General features: G+C 40.6%; 1 protein-coding gene across 3 annotated transcripts in view; it reads right to left on the bottom strand.

The window, feature by feature from the left end:
* LOC103138940 (TOX high mobility group box family member 2-like) overlaps nt 1–16724 on the bottom strand; it is a 101402-nt gene that overhangs the window by 43455 nt on the left and 41223 nt on the right. For 2 of the 3 annotated variants that reach the window (XM_016672159.1, XM_007553350.2), the window contains 2 exons: nt 16084–16161; nt 2641–2700 (listed from right to left, as the gene is read on the bottom strand). In XM_016672159.1, coding sequence (XP_016527645.1) covers nt 2641–2700; nt 16084–16161 — 138 coding nt within the window. The remainder of the gene's footprint in view (nt 1–2640; nt 2701–16083; nt 16162–16724) is intronic. The other variant, XM_007553352.2, reaches the window with a different exon arrangement.

The following is a 16724-nucleotide window of genomic DNA, read 5'->3' as shown; positions in this document are numbered from 1 at the left end:
TCGAAATGTTTTTCAACCAAGTCACTAGGTTTTGGAATGAGACTTTATTTTTTGCTCTACGCGTTAAGTGGAAAGTGTGGTTGGACAAAGTGTAAGAGCGGGTTCTCGACCCAGCAACCCACTGATGACAGGATGAACTCCTGCCAGTGTCACCCATTGCAGTTTATCTGCTGCAACGTGGGAACTGGCATCATGGTAAAGAAGCAGCTGAACCGCAAAGAAAAAGGTGTGAAATGTCTGGTTTATCTATGTTCTAACACATGCGAGTGAGCTCCGAGTAGAACCACAGGTTTTTCAGATCAAAACCAGGTCAGCTAAGTTTGGACGCCTTTCCTGATGCCTTCCCTTTGAGGTCCCATCGGGAGGACACTCAGTGAAGTGACTATCTGTTTTTGCTGCTGAAAGCCTTGGGATGCCCCAGAATGAGCCGGAGAGAGTCGCTGGGCAGAGCGATGTTTAGGGTTCCCCCCTTGTGAGCCTTTTACTTCTGTTTATTTTCTCAGAAGCTGAGCATTGTAGCACATTAAGATAGTCAGAAAGAGGAGAAAAATCAACTAATTCGGGCTGGAAAATGTTTCTGCAAAATTTTAAAAATATTATTAGTATTACACCGATGAGGGTGCGACTCTATCCTGCTATAAAATTTGAAATTAAAGGCGCTCTGTTGAAGGATGGAGACGCCCAACAATGAACTCTGTGTTTCCCAGGTTTTGTGTGTAAGCTCCTATTTGACAGCGCTGACAGAGCATCAACTGCAGCTGACATGTTTTGAAAAGCCCAAATTGCCTTATCCACTAAGAAGGTATTTGTTGACGCAACACTGCAAACCTGGAGTGGGCGCTGGTGATTGACGCATGACCGCAGCGCCAGCAGAACTACAAAGCTGGACATTTATCCCAATTAGCACGCACACGTATGCGCGAGCGGTGACATAATTGGGGCAGACGAGGAAATGTGGCAAACAACAACTGACTTTATGGTCTTGTGATGTGAGCTGTAAGCAGACAATAAGCTGCTAGAGCTCCCCACTCGACCCATCGTTAAAGTCCCGCAATCCCAACATCAAAGAAATATACAATCCTATAGGATGAAAGCACATGTGTGTGTTTATTGAACTCTCTTTTTGATTGTGCGTGTGTGTATGTGTGTGTGTCTTAGTTGGTGGAGGTTTATGAGTGTTTATGTGTTTGCGGTGAGGCCCACATCCATGTGCTTTTTGTTCGTCTGTTTTTTGCAGGGTCTAACTTAAATTTTACATCATGTGAATAAGCACATTTTTGTACAGTGAGGACATTTTGGCTGCTCCCAACGTCTTCAAAGGCTTGTTTGAAAGCACTTTCCGAGTTACGGTTGTAATTAAATTCCTTTTAATGGGCTAGTAACACAAATTTAAAGAAAAAAGGAGGAAAAAGAAGGGTGGAGGGCTTCTCGAGTGAGATTGTTCAAAGAGCTGATCGCAGGAAGTTTTTTAATAAATCTTGTCTCCGCATTTATTGCAGCACTCAGTCTTCCGCAAAAGCAATGGGTGTAGAGGTGAGCCATGGTCAGAAAAACCTATTAGCTTTTGGTATGAGTCCATGCTGCTGCGTTTTTAATTCTTACATATTGCCCTGGCTTTGATACAGGGTACAGTTGCAATGACCGAGATGTTTATCTCAAAATCGCAACGCACACAGAGAGAAAGTCAGAGAACGTGTTTGTTTCAGTGTCGACGAACTCAGTGATTTATGACAGAATTGCAACTTATGACCATGGACAGCCGCATTAAGCGTCATGGTGAGAGAATCCATCACCGAGAGTAAAAATGCTCTTTGTCTCTCAGATTATGTCACTTCCTATTACTGTAATTGTGTGTTTGTGAGAAACAGATAGTCGCTGCGTGCGCGGGTCGCGCTGTCCTTGGCCCTGGGGGCTTCGTCCGCTGCCGCTTTGAGTTATTTGGCAAGGCGCTAATTGACACGACGGCCCCACCTTTGTCGTGCTTTGTCGGAACAAGAAGGCCGAGCCGCTGGATCAACAAATCTTTGAGGTCCAAATTCTGCCATATGTCCTGCCATGTGTTCCCATCTACCAGCTGGGAGCACTCAGAGCGGTGGCTGTGTCTAAATCACTGACCATGGGACTGAAACAGTGCCAGGGCCTGAATAATCTCAGAATGGTCAACATTTGCACTGTGACTTTGGTGGGACCTGTCACCGGTAATGACAGGTCCATTTGGATAAATTATTTTATGTTTAGGAAAATGTGCTTTGGATAAAAATAATCAAAATGTGAATATTTTGTGGAGGATGCTTCCCTGTCAGTTTAGGTGGACAGGCGTGCTGGATGACCAGTGCTCTGTGAGATGCTTAAGGTTTGAAATTAAAAAGCAACTTTGTCTGTTCCTTGATCTTCATGTTACTGTTTATTCTGTAATGTTCTCCAAAATATCCCTGAGGCCTTCAAAGAACACATTTATACTGAAAATAAATTACACACAGGCGACCTTCGAAGACATTTGGATTTTGCTGAATCAGAACAAAGGAAAATCAAAATTGGAAAAACATTTATCATATTTTTTCTAATATCTGTCCTTTAGTGTTAAATCCCAATAAAATCTAAAGTAAAATCAGTAAGTGTGAAACACGTGGGCTGTCTTACCTGATTTGGCGACCGAAACTCTTGGTTGCTGTCATTCATATACATGTTGTCAGCATCAAACTGTGAACAGAAACACAAAGGATAAATAAACATCATATGCGAGACGAGATTTGGGGAAAAAATAAAAAAATAAATAAAAAAAGATGATGGGTGCCTGGGGAGGAGGTACAAAGAGGAAAAGCTCTAAAGCTCTTTACGGGTGGCCTCAAGTGTGAGACTAATGACTTTGTCACTTTGGTTAAACCTCGTGGTGGCATGGCAGCACGGGCAATTACTGTTCGTCAGCGGGCCGGTAATTAGGCTACATGAGCGTGGTGACGAGAGATGGGCTTTTCCCTGTAGGCTCTGCTGCGTGTGTGAGAAAAGAGAACGAGTGTGAATGAATCTATGACTGCATCCAGTTAGGAAGTGTGCGCTTGCTGTCTTCGAGGGTGTGTTTTGTGTGTGTGCGCGTGTGCGTGTGTGCGTGTGTGTGTGTGTGCACGCGCTGTGAAGTGAAGGCATGCTGCGTCTTCTAACTGGAGCTAATCAGGCAATGAAGGATCACTTGCTGCAGGTGCCAAAACACTCCTTGACATGGGGTTAGGGCTCGAGTAACAACAAATGACTCCCGACCGGCGAGGGTGCAGCGAAACAACACAGGGTCAACAGCAGAGTGCACCATGCTAGCTCTGCTCTCTCTACCGAACTAAATCGCTGGAAAAGAGATTAGTTTGAAATGTGTCACAATTGCTGGAGAGAAAACAATTAAACAGACCTTTTTTTTAAAGAAATAAAATCAACTACCTTTAACTCAACTCAACGGCAAGACGGTTGCAATGTGGGCAAAGATCCTAATCATACGTCAATGCTGGTTTTAGAACAGATACAGCAGATTAACATCGACCTGCTGTAATTGCCAAAACCTCAATCATACTGGAGACTTAAAGCGTGTGCTTAAAAACGAGTCAATCAAATTAAAAGAGCTCCTCCATTTCTGAAAAGATGAATGGTGCATGTAGCCAAAATTATGCCAGGATCTTACTGATGGCAACCGAAAGTTTGTGGTTTCCTTCAAACACATTGAGGGACAGTTATTATTAGTGGTGGGGTAGGATTTCAGTCTGTAGGCACGACTTTGACTGTGGATTGGAGAAGAGCCTCAACAATATGAAAGAAAAGAAACCGCAGGCTATCTATCAGACGGGTCATCAACTAATACTAAAGAATGGTTCACAAGCGTCAATAAAATACCCAAATGAATGCTTTCATGCACATCTTGGATCTATTTAGACCCCTGTCTGGAACTGTGAAAACCCGCAAAAATTAAGCTTGTCAAATACAGTCAACATCTCTATTTGTTGACTGTAGTCAGTCCTTTCAATGTCAAGGCCTAAAAAGAAACTCGTAAACTGACAGAAGCAGAAACACGATCAAACCAGACGGCCTTCCATGTCACATTCCTCAGATTTAAATATACGGAGGGGCCCTTCTCATTTTGCCGGTGGTCCGCTTTGTGCTAAGGAGAAAGTTACCGAAGGCCTGAAAGGTAAACAAACGCCGGATAGGAGAGCATACAAATGGATCGTAAGATGTACCTGCTCAAAACAATAGCCAAATAGGTAGCCTAATGGACGGAAATGAGCTGAATTCCTTCGGGGAGGGGAAATCTAATATCTATGCTGGAAGGCAGGAAAGGGCTGAAGTAGGTGAACGAGCATGTGAGTGGTGAGAAAGAGAAATTACTGTACGTCACTGCAGATGAAAGCTTGGGTAGGACGAGGACTTGCCTTGCGGCGACGATTGGTTAACGACACATGCATTAAAAAAAAAAGGCCCAAGTGAGGATTCACATGACTAATTTAATGATTACATTTACATTCATCTACATATGCAAACATGAAATCGAGTCAGGGGCTGCGTGCAAGTCACACTTAAGCCACACTCCCATTCAGAGGAATCAATCTGAACGCAGTGAGCGAGCGCCCCGTGTTTGCTGAAGCTGAATGCTGACTAATTGTGCCGCAGATCCAGCCGACTGCTTAATCAAGCACGGGAGTGTTTATCATCTGACTAACCTGCAGAGAGAGGGTCAAACAATCTTGACCCGGCTCACATATCTGCAAAAAACTCTTCCCCCTAACCCCCGTCACACGACAGGCCGCTTGTTCTCTTCTAACTGAGCCATTTTATTCCATTAAACTCTACTTTAATATGACGCAAAGCCACTTAGAGAGCCTGTTAAAGATTCTCTCGGGTGGAAAGCGATTGAAAGAGAGTGGCCGAACAATGTCGTTTTTAACCCCCTCAACGCCCGGCAGAGCTTTCGTTGGAGTTAATTCTTGCAAAGTGAATTCTTTGGGTGCTCAAAGGGAGGAAATGAACCGGGGAGGATGATCAATTTCGTCGCCGACACCAGGCAATGCGGCGATTGTCGGAAAGGCCAAAACAGCCCCGGAAAAGGTCAGCCATTTTGTGCTTCAACATGGCTGCTTATATATTGCAATGTAAAGCCCTTTCCCTTATGCTCCTTTCTCTGAACAATGCTGCTTTGCACTTTCTCACTCTTCCATTTAAAATGCCAATTTACTGCTGGCTCAGTGCTATCAGCTCAGCCATTACTCCATGTGGGCTGGGGAATATCTTTTACTCTTTCCCTTTTTTTTGTGGTGTTCCACTTATTTCCATCTTTCTTTCACTGTCTTACTGTCTTATCCCTCACTTTTCACTCTTTGTCGCTATGTTCCCATTGTCTCCACCTTTCTCTCTGCGCTACAACCTTCCCAGTTGTTCTTCTCCATCACACACCCCATATCCCCCCCCTCCAGACCCCCTCTTTTTTTTCCCTTCACTCGTCTCTTTTTCTTCAGCGGGGCTTGGCATCGCTTTCTCATCGGCAGCTTAATTGGGCATTCTGCCTGAGACAAGGGCCTCATTAAGCAGTAATTACACACATGTTGTTTTCGGCAAACATCTCTATTTGGATTGCTTTGCATGGTAATTGTTCAGCAGGGACCACTGCTTGCGATGTTTCAATCCGTGACACACGTGGTGCTGGTGGAGAGAAATGAAAAAACATGAAGAAGAAGGGTAGAGGAAGAAGAGGAGAACGGGGAGAGGGACGGGTGCGGGAGGGAAGGGGGGGACAGAGAGAGAAAAAAATAATAATAGGCTGTGGAAGAGAGACAAATGTGAAATAAAGAATGCATAGATGAGAGGGAGAGAGGATGAGAGTAACACAGATGCAAGCTGAAAGAATGAAGGCAATGCAGAGGCAGTAAGTGGAGAGACACGATGAATAAATGACAAAAAGGACAAATTCAGTGTGAGAGGGAAATGAGAATGAGGAAAATGAGCAAGAGAAGTGAAAAGGGAAAAAAAAAAGAGAGCTAGCGAGTCACAAAACTGGGTCATGCCTCGCAATCATCGACAAAGCTGAGTGTTTCAAAAATAATGAAGCCACAAGGTGGAAGTAATGCTAACTAGCACATCCAGGGAAAGCATGTAATATTTACACAGTTCTAATGGAGCAATATAAGGCTGGGATCCTTTCATCTAGGAGTCCTCTGTAAGACTGATGATGACAGGATTGGTGGCTCCACTGAAGACTGCCTCTGATTGATGGACAATTTATATAAGCTCCCCACTAAGCCTTCTAGGCAACATCTGTTTGTGAGGAGGTGGAAGGGGGGTGAAGATCAACTGCTTGTGGCATAATGCCGCAACTACTTAGTCAGTACCGAGAAAAATCATGTCAAACCAAAGACGAGGAAAAACGTTTTACCTAGATGGGCCAAATGGGCCAAATGGGCCTGATTGTTTGAAAAAAAAAAAAAAAAAATCCAAACACAAATCGTATATGTCTACTAATATGAGGACCAAAGTTTAACAACTGGATATTTGTTGCTAATGGTGACCTGCTATACTTCCTTGATTAAGTTAGGGTAGGTCTATGGCTGTGAAAGAAAAACAAAAAAACATGCTGATTAATATATTTTCACTATACTCATATATCTGGATTTCTCCTGGTCATTTCTGGCTGTTTTGAGCTCCTTTCAGAAGGAGCTGTTTCCCTTTTATGCAAATGAGCTGCTGCTGCTGGCCACACACCCCTAAAAGGTTTCCACTCACACTTTATACACTTGAAAATGTCCGGGAAAGACGAGACAACATGCCATTCAATTCTTTTGTAAATTGACGTCTTCACCAATCAACAAACTGACTAATAGTTACTTGGAAGTAGACAGACACTTGCCTAAGCATGCTGATTTAAAAAGATTTTATTTCACAGATCTTTATCAGATACACCAGTAAATTTAAAGTGATATATTATAAAATAATAGAGAAAAATGTAATCAACAAACAACAAAAGAACCAGTATTTTCTAGAGTGCAGGTAAATTGTTACAAATTTGGAATTTGTGTAGCCAGTATTTGTTCAAAATGAATCTACTCCACAAACAATTACTTTTCTTTCAAGTATAATCTTCTTCTACGCTAAATGTCAACATTAATAAAGTTAAAGTTTTAGTAGCTTTTTGCATTTACTCAAGTTATATTTGTTTTTAATATTTGTCTGATCATCTGAAACATTTAAATGTAAAACAAACAAAAAAAAACAAACAAAAAAAAAGCAAGAATTTACAACTGGCAAATCCTTATTTGTTTTTTTCCCCAGCAATGTATCTTCAGCATACCACCACGAGTTACTCTCTGAAAATAATCACAGGAAATTACAACTGAATCTTACAACCTACATGACGAGGTGTAGCAACTAATAATTTTAGTTTTTATCCAATTAACACTTAAGCGGATTTAGGACGACGCGCTAGGAAAAAAAAAAAGAAAAAATGTCAGCAACAACAACAAAACACGATCGCACCAAAAAGCAACCTCAACCAACTTTCTGAACTTTTGAATTAATAAGAGAAAATCTATAAGCAGAATATGTACAAGGTGTGACTTTGAAAGCCTTTGCCAGCACACCAAGTCTCTAAAAATAATTCTCTCGCCGAGCAGAATTAATAAACCCAGAACAGTACACAGCCATTCTGTGAAGAGAAGGGGTGTGGTGGTGGTGGAGGAGGAGGAGGTGGGGGCTCATGCAATATGTATGCCTGTTTGAGCACCCTTCTTCCTCATCTTTCTCCCTATTCTCTTCATTTCTCTCTTCACATCTCACTCCTTCCCCTTCAGCCCTCTGTTCAATTAAGCTGTAGGAGCGACCTAACAAACCCCAACCTGAGACAATGTGTGCCACCGAATTTTGATGTTGCCCAACTTGTCACTTCTGGTTCAAAGCCAGAGGAGGATGAGGAGGCAGAGACACCAACACACACACACACACACACACACGCACGCACGCACGCACACACGCACGCACACGCACACCTAACAACAGCAGTGAAGGAAAATAAAAAGACAATATGGAAAGTATGGGGAGAAAAGAAAGAAAGAAACAGAAACAAAGAAAGAGAAAAAGAAGGAATGAAAAACAAGAACTTCTCACAGTTGCATGGGAAGTGTGCAGAAAAAGACAGAGAGTAGAGAGGCTACAGTAACAAATCTGGTATTGCACCACGCCCCAAGCAAACAATGAACATGGGCAAACAATGAACATGGCACAAACATATACACAAGGACTCAAAACACGCGCATGCACGTACATACACACACACACACACACACACACAGACACACACACAAACACACTCACGCACAAAGCCCATAAAAAGCACAGCCGGTGGCCATGGCGACACATGCTCTGTTGTCGTTAGATAAGGGAAACAGGGCCTCTTCCTGGGTGTGAGAGCTTGATCCTGCACACACAACTGTGTTCACGTTGAAGTCACACTACTTGTGCGCGCACATCTGCAGCACCACTGGGGTCACATCTATTGTACCAACATCAAATAACTCATGTGGCCCCACTTTATCAGCTGCATGATTCATTTTCATATGCAAAATAAAAAACAAAAAAACAAACAGGTTGTGTTCATAGAGGGAGAAGTTTGCATCTTTGAGGTGGAATTTAATGGATTTTGGCGATCTGAAGCAGAGAGCCAGTGTGGAAAGTTTCTGATTTTAGGAAAACTGTATGATGTGAAGCTGAATTACAGGGACCTCTTAAAAGTGCTAAAGGACAAGTTATGTGAAGTATTTGGCATCATATGAATGCAAGGTCGAGCACGTTTACACTGCACACTTTATGTTTATTAGCGGATCAAAATCTGCACCCTTAACTAGCTGCCGTTCATGTAGCAATCTTTTTCATGATCTACCAACCTGGCCATGACCATCTCTCTTCAGTCCGCCGTCTGAGATTTATCCCATTGAGCTGGATTTCTCAACTCAGCCAATCAGCAAACAGAAGGGGGAGTTGTGAAAAGGTGATGTAAATTTTATTAGAATTAAAATCTGCCTGTACAAAGTCATAGTTTGGCAATGGCTAGGGGAGGAATTGAACGAAGGCATTCAGTCCGTGTTGGGAACGCTTCCAAATACTGAACAATTAAAGCTGGAGTAAGAGGAATGTATAACACATTTTATTGCTGGTAAAAAAAAATAAAATAAAAAAAAAAGTTGTGGCCCTACTCCCCATAGGGTTGTTTACAGCGTATGCTTCATTGGGCTAGCTCATTACATACATCACAGACAAACATTAGCAACTGGGTAAAATCAGATCGAATCATTTAAAACTTCAACACTGTTGCACGCTCATTTTAAAAACATTAACAGCAACACCGTGTGTAAAGTGCTCTCTTACTGCATGAAAGCAAGTAGATGAAGCTAAAGTAAAAAGGGGCGAAAGCAACTGATGGATCTGCACAAGAACGTAGAACAGCAATACACAATCTCTCTTCTAATGTTTCACTAATATCGACATTTTGTCAATCCTTAATGAGACAAAACCTCAACAAACAGAAATCAAAGACAAGGTCTATGATGATATACAAGCTGATCAATGACAACATTTGAGAAGTCACAATGTCTAAGTTTTTTTTTCCCCTTTCTGCCCCTCAGTAGTACCAGCATAATGAGATCTGGATAGACTTATTGGTAAAGCCAATGCTGGCAGAACTTGAAGTAAGATTTCATTTTTATTTGCTCAGTTGCACTTCCATTTTTAAATTGAAGATTTGTACACGGTGCTGGAGTGTCTGTTACAACCACACCAGCAGACACCAAGAACCCGCTCTGAAATATGGGACTGTTTGTGTTTTACGGTACAAGGAATATAAGTGGATTTTGTCGACTGAAATAATGTGACCTTTTCTTAATTATCCAAGTTAGTTTTCAACCTCTTACTATGCAACACACAGGAAAGGAACAGTTACATAGAGACAGTGCTGGGCGCTGCAGCTCCCTCCTTAATTCTGAATGTGGTGTGCACAGCTACAGCTGGTTGCTGAAAATGCACCGACACGAAGAAAAACATGACATTCAAAGACAATTGAGGTGTTGCACATGAAAAACTAGAGAAAATGAATGATGCCAGAAAAACTAGCCTTTCAGCAGTCTTCAATATGCAATTAGAAAGACGGGTATCGGATCTGATTTTCACCAAAGAAAAATCATAAAGCTGCACCAGTTTTAGCTTTTGTTCATATAATGATAATCTGTAGTCAAAAAAAAATTATTATATTTTACTCTCCAAAGAAGACTGGGCCAAAGAACAATGTGAAACACTGTAGTGTCCTGAACATCATCAATGGCGAATGGGTTAAGTATGTTCCCGTCATCATACTAATGTAGCTGAAACAGCTGAAATTTCTCCATTTCCACTAATGAGAGGTACTAGATTCAGATTCAGATTCAGATTCAGATTTTATTTGTGTCCCAAATGGGCAATTGATGTAAAGGCAAGTATAAAACTTATTTTTTTTTTTAAAAAAGAAGGAGAATATAATATTTATTTAACCAGGATCTACATGGAGACTTCAGCATTCATTTTACAAATATTAAGCAGTAAATTAAACCAAAACCCTTTGGTGAGATTTTGTTCAAATTCTTAACTTGTTTTGTATCTAGAAGGCAGAGAGGATGCTGGTCCTCTCTGGTTGGTTCTCGACTTTGTGAGCTTTTTTCTAAACAAAGTTTCAGCGATGTTTCTGAAATCACAGAAATACCTTCCAAAAAATAATTCAAAGATTTTCTTTTTCCTAGAGAACTGTTTACAATTATATTCTGCTCTGTTTAATTAGACACAGGTGAACAACAGTTATCTTATCAAACATGAAATGTTGCTGAAAGTCACCAGAGAGCTGCACTCAGCGCGAGTTCAAAAGAAACAAAACTGCCTCATTTAGTTCAAAATTCACAGAAAATATGAAAACCAATCCCTGGATGGACCAATCCACTCATCACCTCCAAGGCGAAAGAAACATACTGAGGTGAACTAAAAAAAGGTTTTGTTACCACTTCCGGTTTCACCTATGCTTTGGGATGTGCAGCAAAGAAAAAAAAAAAAGTTAAGGCTCCCATTTATCCACTTTGCTGTTGAGGTGCTGGAGCAACCACAAAACAGAGCCAACAGCCAGAAACAGAGATGAAAAGAGATGAGAGTGGAGATTGAGAATATGGAGAGGTAGTGCAAGGTGGGAGTGTGGGGCATGTGGGTTGCCAAAAAAAGGCTTTGTTTCCACCTTGAACTCGGGTTTACAACGGTTCACAGAAGGATAGAAATCTAAACGGATGACAGTTTATCTGCACATACAAGTCAGTGGCTGTTAGACTGTGAAGAGATTTTCTTATTTAATTAAAAAGAAGAAGAAGAAGAAGAAGAAGAAGAAGAAGAAGAAGAAGAAGAAAGAAGTCAGATATAATTTTTGACTCTCACAGAGAAGCCAAAGATTCGGGAAAAATTGAAGTATGTTTAGTAAAAACCCCTTCAGACTATTGCATGTCTGCCTCGCATTTCAATGGCCCTGTCATAAGAAGTAATGTACGTTTTAAGTCATTGAATCATAATACAGAGTGTGCATGGTTATTAGACAACTTGTATTTTATTTTATTATTAAAGACTTCTCAAGCAAATCAAAATGTTAAACCAAAGACCCGAATATAAATAAAAGTGAGGATTTCACTTCTCAGGATAATTCATGTTTTACCAGTTAGACTCACATTCATAAACATATACACAGATCGATACGCAATTTAGCATAATGTGCCTTCTCCCCATGCTCTTAGTGCCAACCAGAAACAACCAATCAGAGCCAGGAGGCGGTTCTTAGCAGTTACCACTGTCAATCACAATCTCGTGTGGCGCTGCTCGTCCCTCTCCCGTTTCCCAACTTGTTCTCTGCTAAGCTGTAGCTAGCAGGGAAAGTTGTGAATGCTCAGGTTAGCATGGGCACCAATGATGGCAGATAAGCCGCTTTTCTGTAAGTGTAAATTGTTTCTCCTATATTATCACATTCACCAGCATTGATTGGCAATGCTGGCCTCTGATTGGTTGGTTTTGGTCTGATGAAGTGTGTTTGTTCAGATGGCTATGGTAGTTCTGTATTCTGTCTGTATTTCATGCACCTGGAAACATTTCCAAACAGCCAATAGTATGTGAGAGGAAAAACAGGAGCCTTTGTTGGCCTACTCAGAGCAAAATGTTGGTTTACCGTAGGGGAAAACTCATAGCAGTATTAATTATTATTATTATTAAACTCGTTAGAAGGACTACGAGGTCCATTTCATCAAACACATTTTCCTGTCTTTATGTGTTTTGCAGTGAAGGTGGTAGAAGCCGGCCAGCCTTTGTTATGTCCCCGAGTCAGGAAGGCAGCCACAGGCTTGAGTCGGCTGACTTGTATAGGAGATGGCTGGGTTGAGGGACAGATTTAGTAATGACGAAAGGTTTGTGCGACCAGCCAGGTGCACAATCTAATAGCGCTAGCAAGATCCAGAAATCCCCCTTTATTGTTTTTGAAGCGAATAGTATGCTAATTTAAGCATACTGCTGATGTCAAAGTCACACGACACCTTCCTGCACTGCTGGCTTCATCGCTGAAAAATCACAGCTGTGTGGGAAATTGCTCTTCCCACTTGCAATTGATGAATTGCCCAGAGGAGCTCAGAGGGGGCTCGTCTTTGGTTCGTGGCAGAAATATTTGGTGAAAGAAGATTAAATTTCATAAAAAATCTGACGGAAAATGTAAAGGTCTTGAAATCTTAACTTTTTAAAGTTTGGTTGATACCTATAATTGGCCCCACAGGAAAGGCTGAAATGAAATAAATCTGTAAAAAAAAAAAAAAGAAAATATCACAACGGAAGAACATTATACTTCTGCAAGCTCTTGAAGACAACAGAATAATCCCAGAAGCAGATGTAAATAATTTGCTTTTGTAAAGTCTGTGTGAACGCTAATGCAAAAATGTTGAGCTTTCAGACTGTTTCTGTTTCAGCAACTTTGAAGGCAATCGACCAAAACCAAATGGATTTTCACTTGTCGTTTTAGACGTGACTGCTGCGTCTCGAAGCGCATGTTGCGTCGTGCATCATCTGTGACAACAGTTTGCCTCTGCAGCAACTGAGGTAGAGTGCAAAAGAGGACACAGCCATTGAGTGAGCCACGTGTGAGCACTTGCACAAAGGTGTCGAAGAAAGGAATACGTCAAAACCAAAGTGCAACCCGCATGGCCTCCATCATCCTGCTGTGGTGGCCTTCAAGGACCCTCGTGGTGCTGGATGAGCTTCATTGGCAACAACCAAATCAGCACCAAGAGCAATTAGCAAATGGGTCCAGCAGGTGCTGCGGTGCTAAGCTTAACAACTTTAGCGTCGCAGCTCTACCTGACAAAGTATGGCATGAAAACACCCGCATGTGTACTTGAAGAACTGTAAGAAAATACAGTTTCTGAGATATCTGAGAGAGCACGAGCCACTTTTAACTGGCTGGGATGAACAGCGAAAACAGAGAAAAGATTAAAGGGCACAGTGAACGTCACGTTACCCCAGCCATTTGCTTTTGCTTACCGCAACCATCAGATAACTACAACAGGAAAAGGAAAAAGAAGAAGAAAAAAAAAACACAAAAAAACGGCTGGTTTCCTTCAGCATATAATTGAATGTCTTATTGCGATCTGGTGCTCTACACAATAAATAAAAAGTACAAAAGCAAAGCATGAAAAGTAAATGTCAAAGTTTGAAAGCTTTGACTATAATAAGCCATTTAGTGCCAAGTAAATGCATCAGTCTATCTCCAAAGACGCCAACTAGTCTTCAATCTAAGCAGATGGCATAGAAAAAAAAAGAGTTTGGGTAAGACAACAAATAACTTAATCCTACAGCTCTGAAGCTAACACAAAATAACCTTACAGTGTAAAAAGTGGCTATGAAAATTTATGAAGTTGCTTTATAAATAGGATGTTTAAAAATTACAGAGAAGCAACTTCCTAACACCTTATTCTGAAACAAATTGACTAAAGATATATATCACGCCTCATTATTGGAAACCTTTGTTAACATACTTTAAACAACAATATAATACCCACAAAACCAATGTTTTACCAGGAAGAACATCGCTAGAACAACAACAAACATGTTGTTGCTACAACATAGCAACAGTCAGAGACATCTGACCAATGCAAAAGATTATGCAAAGCAAGAAGATGAGTCAAGTGGGAAACCGAAACCCTTCAAGTACGTACATAAACAAGAAAAAAAATATCATAAATAATGTGATGTATCAGAGGAAAGAAGATAAAACGGTTTAATTTGAATTTTTTTCAGCCAAATCAGTCTCTTAAATGTCATGCACTTCAAAGTAAATTGTATATAAATACAATGCTTAAGTACATATAAATACTTAAGCATTCTTAAGTTCTGTGAACTTAAGAATGCTTAAGTTCACAGAAGAGTTCAGGAAATAAATTGACAAACTGATCCTGTGTTCAAGGACAATGCCATTCCAAGCTTTTGTGAGTTATATAAAAAGGCGATGAAGAATTCACTTCTAAACAAGATCTTTTGTACTTTTGGACTTCCTTAATTTAATATTATACAAGTCTATGTGCTACCCTAAGGAACATCTGAACTGTTGGTTGAGTACACATTTTATTACAATCAAACAGCTGTGAGAAAACCTAGAATTAAATACACAATTTGATTCTGAACCATATAAACAAAAGAACTTGAGATGTAAAAGATAACAGAATCCTTTTCAGCTCCAATAAAACATCCATAGCATTATACAGTCTTGACATGATGGCCCCAAAAAAGGAGTAAAGACAGAAGACTGTGACCTGGATTTTCCATTAAAGGGAATCATTGGTTTCATTTTGTTTTCATTCAAATTTAAAGTCACACAACTTGCTTTGAACTGTTTTGAATGCAAATTGCAGCCCACTGAAAGCCAGGCCATGCATAAGCACAGGTGTATTAAACAGTCATTCACAGAAAAGGCATTTTCTTTTTGTTTGACTCATGTTAATTAAAACTGCTAATATATGGCATAAAAAAACCAGGATAATTACCCCAAGACTGATTAATAGAGAATTTCTTTGGTTACACCAAGAAAGCCAGAGTCAGTAACTTTTGCCTGGAGGGTAAATCTAATTTCAAAAGACTGTGTGATCTTAGTTGATTAAAGATCATTTAGAAAATAAAAAGTAGAAAAAATTTCATCTAAATGATTTAAACTGTACTTTCTTCTACCTCCATGTAGAGTTCTTACTGTAATTACTGCAGAGGTGATTTTTTTTTTTTTTTTTTTTTTTGCATTTTGCATGTTTTCACACATTATGTTTCTGCAATTACACACTTCTGACAACATCTGTAAATTCCTGTAAAACAACCGACTAAAAATATAATATGTGGCGTCAGAGTTTTAAAAAAAAAAGGTATTCCAGATATTATTTTGCACTGTTGTGAGATATAATAACGGTGCTTGAAAATATCAGACATTCATGATTTTGGATAGGAACTCTTATCCAAAATCAAGAACAAGACAAGAACATAAGAAAATTCAGCTGGATATAAAACATTTACAATAAAATAGGCACTAAATAACCTGCACTGTTTTAGTGGTTTCTGCCTTTTGGATGAAGCTGTGTTGAATACAGAACATCTAACTAAAACATTTTATGCACTTAAATGTGTAGGGGTTATAGACAAATTAGACAGTCGGCTTGGGGCCAGTTCTGTGAATTGACAACTAGTCTAAACACTTTTAAGTTTATTAGGTTTTTCAAAGTTGCCATGTTGAGCAATGAGATGGTGTTCTCTTCATATCAAGTGTTCTCAAAACTTGTCTTCTACATAAGGTCAAAGATCTTGAAAACCCGGTCACTTTTGCGTTTAGCTTAGAAGCAAAAAATAGCACTTCATGCTGAAAGCTATTTTTTACCCTAAGCAGCTCCAATTTCTCACAGCAAGTCATAACAATAATCTATCTCCCCATTGTCTCTGTTTGAAGGCTTGTATTAAAAATACAATAAAAGAAATACGGGGGCTTCAGCTAACATATCTCACCATAGCAATGGCCAGTCTTTTCCTAGATGGGTTGATGCCTGAAGGGGGGGCTGTGCGGAGCCTAACACTGTACTGGGCCTGTGGTCAGAAAGACAGACAGCAGGTAAAGGAAGAGAAAGAAAGGACAAAAGTAGGGAAGGAAACAAGATGCGTAGGCTTTAGTTTTGCAAGGTACAAGCAGGGAATTTGTTAAGAACCCTTCCCTCCTCCTCCTCCTCCTCTTCCTCCCCCATCCTGCCTGTTGCTTTTCTCTCCTGTCATTCCCAGCAAATGAATGCTGGGGGAGGAGTAATGACACGAGACTTACACGGTGACTCAACGCAGGGCTTTGCGAAGGGAAAAATTGAGGTTAATGAGCTGACATCCCCTCCGCCCCCTGAGCATGTTTCGTCCCCACATGCGTGCCGCCCAGCTCTTTTACATACACTGACAAGCATATTACACAAAACGCATCAGCCAGACAGTAGGGCTGAGCAAGGGCACTAAGCCAAGGAGAGTCGGGAGATGTGATAGCTTAGATTTTCTTTTGAAAGCAAGCGAGAAACTAAGCAAACGTCAAGAATGAATCACATCCAAAACAAACATATAAAAGCATCACGACAGTGTGAGTAATGTCCAAGGATTAAGGTCCCCTATGTTCC

This window comes from Poecilia formosa, unplaced genomic scaffold, assembly GCF_000485575.1.
Source record: "Poecilia formosa unplaced genomic scaffold, Poecilia_formosa-5.1.2 Scaffold56, whole genome shotgun sequence".
Taxonomy (NCBI): domain Eukaryota; kingdom Metazoa; phylum Chordata; class Actinopteri; order Cyprinodontiformes; family Poeciliidae; genus Poecilia; species Poecilia formosa.
Note: the sequence above shows the minus strand (reverse complement) of the source record. Positions and strands in the feature narration are given on the sequence as shown.